Below are 10061 nucleotides of genomic sequence, written 5' to 3' on the forward strand. Positions count from 1 at the left end.
TCCATTACCAAGACATTCGCTTTGGTTAATTTCTTCACTTCCCGAACTCGAACTCCGATTATCACCATAAACCATTTTAATCTTCTCAATGTTGTCGATTTTTTTTTCAATGTGTTTATCCATAATAGCTTGAACGATACCGAAGATTTTACTACCGTGTTTCCTCCACGAATCAAAAACTCATAAAACAATAAAAATGGAAGATCAATAATAAAAAAATAAATAAAAATATCAATACTATAAATGTATATTTTTAGAAATTTTATGATTTTGTAACTCCTCTTTAATGGTATGTGAGTTAGATAGCAAATGAAATGACCCAATTACACTTGACATTAAATTGTGAACATGATAGATACCTAATAGAAGAATGGATTGTGATTGGTTGATGGTTTGCAAAGTTAACATAAAATTTTTGGTTAACATTTGATCTTGTCCCTATATATATATATATATATATACATGTATTAATTCAAACTTAATCTGAGTTTTTGGACAAGAAAGAGGGTAAACAGTTGAAATTTCATTCTAAAACTCATCTTTTTTGGTCTTTTCATGACTTATGATCTGTTAAATTTGTAGTTTTCTTATTGGTTTTGAGTGTTTATCTTAAAACTCAAGTTTTTTTGGTTCTTTGCTCTTGGTGTAAATTGAACACATTTGTGGAGTCGTTTAAATATATTGGATTTTAAACTGTCATACAATTTTTTTCATCAATAGTCTGTAATTGGAACCATAACTTTTATTTATTCAAATTGTATTAATATGTAAATATCAAGTGTAACCTATATAATCGTTAAATCTTATCTTATAAAACCAGCGGAACTTCAAAATCGTTAAAATTCATGGCTCCTGCCCTATTGCACGAGTACACAACTAGTCTTCTAAAAAACAATATCTTATCGATATATACATACAAATTACTGACTAAAATAATAAAGTGAAAAATACTAATATTTAGGTAGTATTAATTTTCATCGATTACATAAACATTGGTCAAACGTCATAATACGACATTTTATTATTTAAAATAAAATAAATTTATAAAATAAAAGTGATGTTGGGTTATAAAAGTAAAAGTAGTGAAGTCATAAGAGGCTTTGCGTGTTAATTGGAGAAGCAGTAGTTAAAAAAGGAATAATATAATATTAAAAAGCAATATTTTTGATAGTTACTGAGGTTCCTTTGGACATATCTTAAAACTTGTGATTTGTGATTTTATGATTTGAATAAGTGGATGTGGTTTGTAATGGATAAGTCAATATTATTATTTTAGTAATTAAAATAAAAATAAAAATAAAAGCAGCATCTTATTAGCACTCAATTTCCAATAAAAAGAGTTCCACATCACATGCTCTTCCCACTATCAACGGGATCTACGTCGCGAATATTCCCTTAATCCTCTTCACCTCTTTATTTTATACAACCTGGCTTGGTCTTAGCTAACTATTATCCAATATATAAACATATTTAATATACATACATATATATATATAGAGAGAGAGAGAGAGAGAAGATGTCAGATATGAATTTTTATTTGTGTTTAAGGTTAATTTGATTCATTTGGGGCTAATTAGTTTGTTTATATTAATGTTAATTTGGGCTTAGCTATTTCCTGTTACTTTATGTATATATTTCTCTTCTAACTCTTTAGACTCCAACATAAAATTTTAGGCTACGGTTTTAGGGGTTAATTCGTTTATATCTGAACTATCTATTCACATAAATATCATCATGATTACAAAAAAAAACCCTGTGTTTGTGGAAATTATTTAAATGGAAAACAAATCATAAGTTTTTTTAAACAAAACAAATCAAGGTTTTTCCTTAAAAAGAGCAAGATATCCGAAGAAACATGAAACAGAGTCACAAGGGAAAATTAATCAATTACATTAATTAGAAACAAATTACAAAATGCTTTCAAATACAATGTGCAAAAGAATAGTATGAAACTCACAACTTCTGGAATATGTTAAAAATGTACTTATTTTAATTTTTTTTTTACCAAATGGCCCTTAGCTTCCTCTCCAGTAGGAGAGGAGTCTTTAGGGTAAATGAATTCACAATGAGTAAAATATGAGAGATGTTACAGTAATTTTAACAAGTTAACCTTCCTGACATTGGACCTAAACTTTGTACACCCAACCCCATTTCAGCTTTCCAACTCCAAACAAACTTTAACCGGACTCCCCACCCCTTCGCTCTGATGCTTCCCCTGTTGCTTAGATTGATGCTGAGACCAATACGCGTGTGCAGCCAACACTCGGTCCAGAAGATCTTGCGGTACAGGCTCTCCCCTTCTTTGTTGAGGGGAGATACTTGCCGTGTGAACCAATGTTTTCCATTTATCCTATATATAGTAAAGCAAGTCGCATTGATCATTAGTGTTGGCACTTTACGGGCAACAATAAAACGGTGTAATACATCAAATATGGACATAAAAACAGAACCTAGATTTCTTACCTTCAAGTCCACATAAGTTCGGTGGTTTGCATCATCAAACGCACGTATTTTAACATCACGCCATCTACAGAAATTTGAAAGAAGTTAGTATTGGAACTAATGTTTACCAACAGCATGGTTCTATACTTTTATTCAACAGAGAGTATTGCAAATGGTGGTCTTTATCACCTTCCGGTTCCAAGTGTTTCGACTGCTTCCACAAGTGCTTCTACTTCAGATACAGAGAACGGCCTCCTAGTTCTACGTTGTGAGAGTTCAGATCTCTTGCTCTGTTTATGGTTTAATGGCACTATCGAAAGCGCCTCCACATTCATTGCTGGGACTGGCACAAGAGCTTTGCTATCCACCACTATTTCTTCTGTTGATACTTCATCTGGGAGTGGTTTACTTTCTCGATTCATCTCAACTTGGTTGTCCAAACTAGTTGCCGATGGAGGATCCCCTAAAGAGTTTGAGAGTCCCAAATCCGTAATAGGAGTAGCTGGACCCCTGACAACAGCATAATATAATATTGTTAACATAAAAGTCAAAATTGGGTAGCATGCAACTTTGACGTCAAGAAAGGGAGACTTTGTATTACCTGGCTGGTGATTGGTGAGTGTCACATGGTAGCAACAACGGATGTTCTTCCTGAATCAGAGACTCGGAAGGTTGGGGAAGATTTGGCTCCAACATAAATCCTAAAGTATCGCTGTTCAAAGAAATTCCCGTTTGTTGTAGTGTTCTGTTGTCATCTCTAACCTTCTTGCCTTGAACAAGTACCCCTACATGTAACTCACCTCCTAGAATAGCTGTGACAGCCTCCATAATGGTCCTCTGTGGAAAAATATTTGCAGCACAAAGCACAATGAGAACCGAAGAGAACGAGTTTGATTGTAGACAATAAGGAATATCGGATGATGTCTAGGCTTATCATAACATCTGGTTTAAGTCCCAGTGTAGTGGCCAACAAATAAAGGGTGCTTGATCTTGAAAAATCAGGATGGTTATATTAGAAGATAACTTTGCTGAGAGTGTATACCTTCAAAGAACCTACTGTTGATGTCTCTGGCATCTCAACATGTAGTTCTGGCACTTTAAAGGACTTTATGCTAAATTTCACTGAAGGAAGAATCATCATACATGTGAGAGGCCTATCAAATGAAAATTAAACTGTATATATGCGAGGGATAGAGTGAGGGACCGCAAGAGTACCATGGCCATCCTTAGATTGAAAGGAACCTTTGTGGTTGATAACTGAAGATGTCACTCCTCTTGCTGCATGACCATAACATAATTAGTTAACTAAATGTCTTGATCCATGAGATGTTTAGAAAGAAAACTTGGAGAACTAAAAGGACCTCTTTTTGAAGCAGCGGGTGAACGCTTCTTATCTCCACGGGCGCTCCTCTCGTGTAAATTAGATATACTTTCACTACTTGCCTCCTGAACATAGTCAGATTTCAAGCTATGATGAAACAGCTTCCTTCTCTTAGAAGCAGCCTCTGCTTGACAACATTTTCGCATGTACATATTTTTCTTGTTGTGGTCGAAGGGATTGACTCCACCACCTAAAAGAACCAATATCATGACCTAGTAAGAAAGGGACCACATGACAAGAAAGATGTACAAGCATGTTAAGATAGTTCTCCACTTACTAGTAGGGTTAGAGAGTTCATAATCTTTCAGCTTTGGAGCAGCTTTCCAGTACTTAGCAGTCAATATCTTCCTTATTCTTCTATATCCAGCACGTGACTGCAGCCTAAATGCCCTCATTTTGGTACTATGGTGATTGCAACTAAAAGAGTTTTCATCGTCATCTCTAATACCTATCTTTACATTGCCCTTATGCTTCGGAAAACAAGCACTAGGAACAGGATCACTAAAAAAGGGTACATGTACACTGCTATATGATTTACTTAATACACCGTGATTTACAGATGATTTCCCTGTATCGCGGAAACTGCAAGTCTTAACTGCAGTCAAGTCTTCACTTTGTTTTTCTACTGCCTCTGTATGTAGTTCGGCTCTATTCGTATCCATGTTAACATCACATAAATCCCCACTAAGAGGGCCATCAACTCCATGCTTGCCATCAGAAGCTTCCAACTGCACATTTGTGCCCACTTCCTTCAAGAAATCTGATGTGGTAACTACAGAAGCATGTTCTAAACCAGAATCATTATCAGACTGTGGCAGATCCGTCAATAGGGGTTCTATCTTTAACTCTGGGTTGGAGTGTTCATGAACAAACCCACTCTCAGCACAGCATCCTTGATCAAGATACTCTAATCTTAAAGGTTTAAGTTTGACATCAAGTGGTTCCTGCTTGACACCGTCTTTCGGAATGCTAATCTGTTCTTTTCCTTCCGAACCAGTGCTAGAAGCGGAACTTTCACTCTCCTCCAATAACTTGCCAGCTACAGCTGCCAGCAACTCAAAGGGGCAAATTTCACTACCCTCTGATGACTTCTTATGCCAATTCCTCTAAAAGAAACAAGAAGTGTGTCAATAGTTCTCATAATTTAGGGGAAATATTGATCAAGCAAATTCAACTGTATACTCACCCTTAAGGACCTGGGAGCTTTAGGTACCACAGGGGCACGGAAACCATCAAATCCTCCATAGTATAGTCTCTTCTTTGACACCATCTCTTAGGCATACATGCCAATACAAGAACATCAACCACAACAAGCACTGACCGGGACTTTCTGTTATTATAGAATAGAGGAATCAGAAAAGCTTCCTATATCATAGCATCTCTTTCATTGATCAGGTAATCATCATCCAGGTCTTGTTTACCAAACTTGATATTCAATACTAGGTGGAATTGATGCACAATTATAGCATTTGTGCAAGATCCGGTTAAAGTAACATGTAATGAGACGCATCCCACCATCTATATCACTAAAAGATGAAAGCTTTAACAGACAAGGACCCTACTTTCTGAAAAGGTCCAGTTAAAAACCAGATTTGTAAGCCAATGTCGGGCATTAATGGTAGGGCAAGCAAGCACCAGGATGCAAACCGTAAATTTACTGATTCAGTCAACTGATTATCAAACAAAATTTCCAAAACTTTTCTACATCTTTGCTGCAACGATCTTTGAGAACAATAAATCCTGATTCTTGCTATGGGCACAAGTTAAGCACAAACTGGTGATCCAAAGATTGACTTTATTTCCTTTTTCATTCCGATCCAGCTTAAACTAACAAGGATATTAAGTAGATAATTCACAATCCTTGGTACACCAGAAGCTCAATTCCATTATTTGGGAGGTAAGATTAATAATGACGATAGATATAAAAAAATATATGTATACGCATACATATTAGGAGAGATCTATAGAAAGCTCGCCTTAGTCCCCACATAGAAATGAACGCCCAAGTTAGTCAAACATTTTCAACAAGATTAACAAATATAGAAAAACAAGAAAAGTAAAAGTACATGCAATATCAATTTACTATTGCAAAAACCTCATCCACAAATAGCAGCGCCATAAAGTTCATAATCAGTTGATTACCTATAAATTGACAAAATAGCATTTCACCTTCAATCAGGTCCCAGAAATATAAATAATAAAATTACAAGTCAGAAATCCACAAAAAAAATTAAACTGAAGGCGATCAGACAGAAATCAGAAGCTGTAAGGAATCCGATCCGATCTCAATACTTGCAATTCCATGGATACAAAATCAAAACCTAACAGTCGAGCTTAATTCCGGTAGAGATCGGACGAAATACAAAGAAAAACACCAAGTGAGACGAATCGGAAGACAGAAAGTGAATATATTCGGCGATCGGGTGAAATTACCTGTTGGCGATTGATCTGATTAATTGCTATGTTAGACGTAACTGTACAAGGAGCTTGAGATTCGAAATCTGTATGATAATCTGTGCAATCATAAACAGAGAATTGTAACAAAAAATGTAATAATTGTTAGAGGGAGAAATTATGAGATCAAGATGAAAAGAAAGAAATAGAAATGGGGGAGAGAAAGGAGAGGAGAGAAGGAGCTTAAACCCCCCCTGTTTTATATATTTAGAGAGAGGGAGGGGTAAAAGTGTAATTTGAGGAGGAAAGAGCAGGTGACCATAAACCTCTGTAATCTCTTTGAGACGGTTTTTAGGACCACATGGCCATACCCTTCAATTTCTCTTCCAAAGTTTGCGTGGATATGTGGATAGCTTTTGACACGTGTGCGGGTTTTACAAGCCTTCCTCAATTCCATTTTCTTTCTTTTTTTCCAATAATCTTTTATTTTTAGTCCTTTCTCATTGGTGTAATTGGAATTGCTTGTTTAAAATAAAATGGTTATTCGTTTATTTCGATATGATATCGATAATAAAAGAGTTTTTGATGTTTAAATAAAAAAAAATATTTATATCAATTTAGTATTGATAACAAGAAATTTTTGATAGGTTATTTTCTTATTAATTTATTTCGATATGATATTGATAATAAAAAGTTTTTTAGTGTTTAAATGAAAAGAAAAAAAATATTTATCAACTTATTATATTATAAAAAGAAAATAAATATTAGGGAGGTTACATGCAATATAAAAGATCCAAGTGACAAATGGGTTACGTCTGTGACCTTACTTTTTCTTTATATATATTTTGTTGAATACTTAGTAGTGTTTTTAAAATTATATGTGATTGGATATACTTTAAATTAAGATTCATATATCAAAATGTGACGTACAACAAGTCCATTATACATAGGAGCTTTTCGATTTTATTTTAACCTAAGATACAATCCAATATTATTTATAACATATTTTAAAATATTATTACATATAAATCTTACAAAGTCTTGTGAAATATCAATCATATCCGTGAAATTTCTAAATCTCATGTTTATTGAATTTCAAATCTAAAAGACCTTTCAAATCAAATTTAGGGTTGAATCTGTTAAAATCCAATTCCATTTGCAAATCAAACGAGACATAAGAATCAAAAATTGAGGGATTTGAGGAGCTAAGGTATGTTTGGTACATAGGACAGAAATCTCTGTTCCATGTTTGACATGAATTTTATGTGGAACAGACAAAAATAGAATGGAACAAAGTGGAACAGACATGTTCCACCCCTATCCCATGACACATGGTGGAACAAAGTGGAAGATACTTATATTTTACTAATATAATTTCAAAATAAAACTTAATTCTTTTCTAAAATATCAAATAAATCTCATTTTTACATTTTATTCATTCTTTAAATTTTATTTATTGTATTTTATGTTTATTAAATTTTCATTTTACTGTTCTTAAAATATTATTTTTATACGGTTTGTATACTTTTATTGATTTATGTAATTTATTATATACTAATAATAAAAAAATAATGTAGAAAAGAGATAAAAATAAAAATAGAAAACTACATAAATTTTTTATTTGGTGTCATTTTAATTGTTTTGATGAAAACTTCAAATAATATATTTTGTTATAAAAAATAATTATTCTATTATAATTTAATAAATTACATAAATTAATTAAAATAAACAACTTATCAGAGATAAATTAGTCATTTTACTTGTTATGTTCAGTTTTATCTTACCAAACGTTGAATAGTTGTTCTATCATGTTCTGTTCTATAATGTCTTGTTCTATTCTGTATTGTCCTGTATTGTCTGGACACCAAACACATCCTAACGTAAAAAAAATATAACACACGTGTGGGGCCATTGCTGTTTTCCGACTTGGACGGGTATGGGAATATAAGTTGAGATCCAGATTGTTTGGACCGGGTATTTATTTTGCAATTCCTGGGTTCCCACTTCCCAGTGCAGGCTCTATTGGGCCATGTGACTGTCTGAGCCTAAGGCATGGCTTCAGTCTTCATTCAGATCTATTTGCATATGCTTCTTTTTTTTATTAAACAAATTTAAATATTACTCCATTCGTTCTAAAAGAAGTATATATATTATTATTTTATTTTGTTTTAAGATAAATATTTATTTTTTAAAATAAAATCCTACTTCATAAATTAAGAGATGTGAAAAAACTTCAGTCTTTTTCTTAATTCGACCATGTTATTATTAAATTTGATATTTCTAACCCTTCAAGGGTGGTAACTGATTGTTTTGAGTTTTGTTTCAAAGATCAAAAGTATCAGAAGATCACAGGTTCAAATTCAAGGAGGAATAAAAATCCTCTTTATAGCCACGGAGGTTCAAATGCGGTGACTCTAGGCTATCTGTAAAACAAGTGGTCATCCTGGGATTAATCGGCTCGCATAAAAAGTTGGATATCCAGGTTAATAAAAAAATATATGTGTTTTTTGGTGTGCGGTTGAATTTGATTGTGTGTGTGTGTGTTAAAAGCACATTTTTAATGTTTCTTTTATTGTTATGATTGGAGTTAGCTTAAGCATCGGTTCTGGACCATGATTTTGAGTGTTGCAATGTAGTTCAGATTAAAGAGAAAATTTGTACCTAATAAATTAAGATCGAAGTTGTTGCGATATTGTTGTCACTTTGATTAAGACATTATAGTAAAATCTGAATGTAGAACAAATTACTAAATAATAATAATAGGTTTTATCGGTATTTGATTTTTAAGACCCATGTTGAAAATTTTCAGAAATAGAAGTGAGGATTAAAAGATCGAGGCATGTAAAAGTCAAAGACGAATCAACATTTTACTTAAAGGGCGTTTATTAACACTTACTCGGTAAGTGCTTATCGGGTCAATTACTTTGTCGGATGAACATGTAAAGGATTGAGAATTTTACCCGGTAAGAGCGATGACAATAACCGAGAGTCAAACTCGGTAAGTGAGAGTGACGACTCTTACCCAGTAAGTATTTAAGTAAAATGGCCTCTTAGTGTTTTTCGTTACCAATTAATAGTCCCAACTACTTTTCCGTGGTGGAGGATAGGGGTTTAAACAAGTTGATGTTTTAACGAGCTTGAGCGTAATAATTCTCGAGGTCGAATCGATCTGGAACACAAAACAAAACTCGTTTAACTTAGCTTCATTACATCAATATTCGACACGTCTCGTTCGAAAACTCGATTAAACTTTTTGAGTCGAGTTGAGCCGATCCAATCGATCAAACATTTTTTTTAAGTCAAACATGCTTGTATGTTCATAAATCATACGATAAATATATAAAAATTATTAACCTCAAGACTATAATCGAGATTGAGCGTGGTATTTCTTTTCGAGTCCGACTCTAATAATCAAGTACTCGAGCCGGCTCGTTTACACCCGTGCTAGAAGAAGTGTTCTAATCCGTTTACATTAATTTTTCTATTGTTCTTATATACATATTAATCCAATCACATAACATCCAAGATCGCGTGGCCTAATGGATAAGGCGCTCGCCTCCGGAGCGGGAGATTGTGGGTTCGAGTCCCATCGCGATCGATTTTTACATCTCCAACAGCACCTCTTTTTCCAAAAAATAAAATAAAAATGATGGAATAGAAACGGGTGTGATATTTTTTGTAAACTCGTAAGGTAGTTTTAAAAAGTACATATGCATCACACTTGTGTGTTATTTCCTAATTATATGGTTTTATTCATATTAAAATCATCTCGAAAAACTTATATGTCATGAATTTTTATATATATATATATATATATATATATATATACTATATTAAAAAGCAT

At 33.4% G+C, this 10061-nt stretch overlaps 1 protein-coding gene and 1 non-coding gene across 3 annotated transcripts; one reads left to right on the top strand and one right to left on the bottom strand.

Annotated features, from left to right (window-relative positions):
• Positions 1-1871: 1871 nt before the first annotated feature.
• LOC112500978 (telomere repeat-binding protein 2) lies at positions 1872-6453 on the bottom strand. 2 transcript variants are annotated; one of them, XM_025104604.1, is made up of 10 exons: positions 6257-6453; positions 5010-5153; positions 4101-4929; positions 3804-4013; positions 3658-3720; positions 3485-3564; positions 3044-3279; positions 2632-2952; positions 2464-2527; positions 1872-2350 (listed from the first exon to the last, which is right to left on the bottom strand). In XM_025104604.1, the coding sequence occupies exons 2-10, from the start codon at positions 5091-5093 to the stop codon at positions 2153-2155; spliced, it is 2085 nt and encodes a 694-aa protein (XP_024960372.1). In that variant the 5' UTR covers positions 5094-5153; positions 6257-6453; the 3' UTR covers positions 1872-2152. The 2 variants fall into 2 exon arrangements, with proteins under 2 accessions (XP_024960372.1, XP_024960380.1); XM_025104612.1 differs by lacking the exon at positions 6257-6453 and having other exon boundaries at positions 5010-5413.
• Positions 6454-9742: 3289 nt separating this feature from the next.
• On the top strand, positions 9743-9815 carry TRNAR-CCG. The gene has a single exon. It is a non-coding gene; the product is annotated as a tRNA-Arg (tRNA).
• Positions 9816-10061: the final 246 nt, after the last annotated feature.

Source organism: Cynara cardunculus (genome assembly GCF_001531365.2).
Source record: "Cynara cardunculus var. scolymus isolate 2C chromosome LG 1, CcrdV1, whole genome shotgun sequence".
NCBI classification, from domain to species: Eukaryota; Viridiplantae; Streptophyta; class Magnoliopsida; order Asterales; family Asteraceae; genus Cynara; species Cynara cardunculus.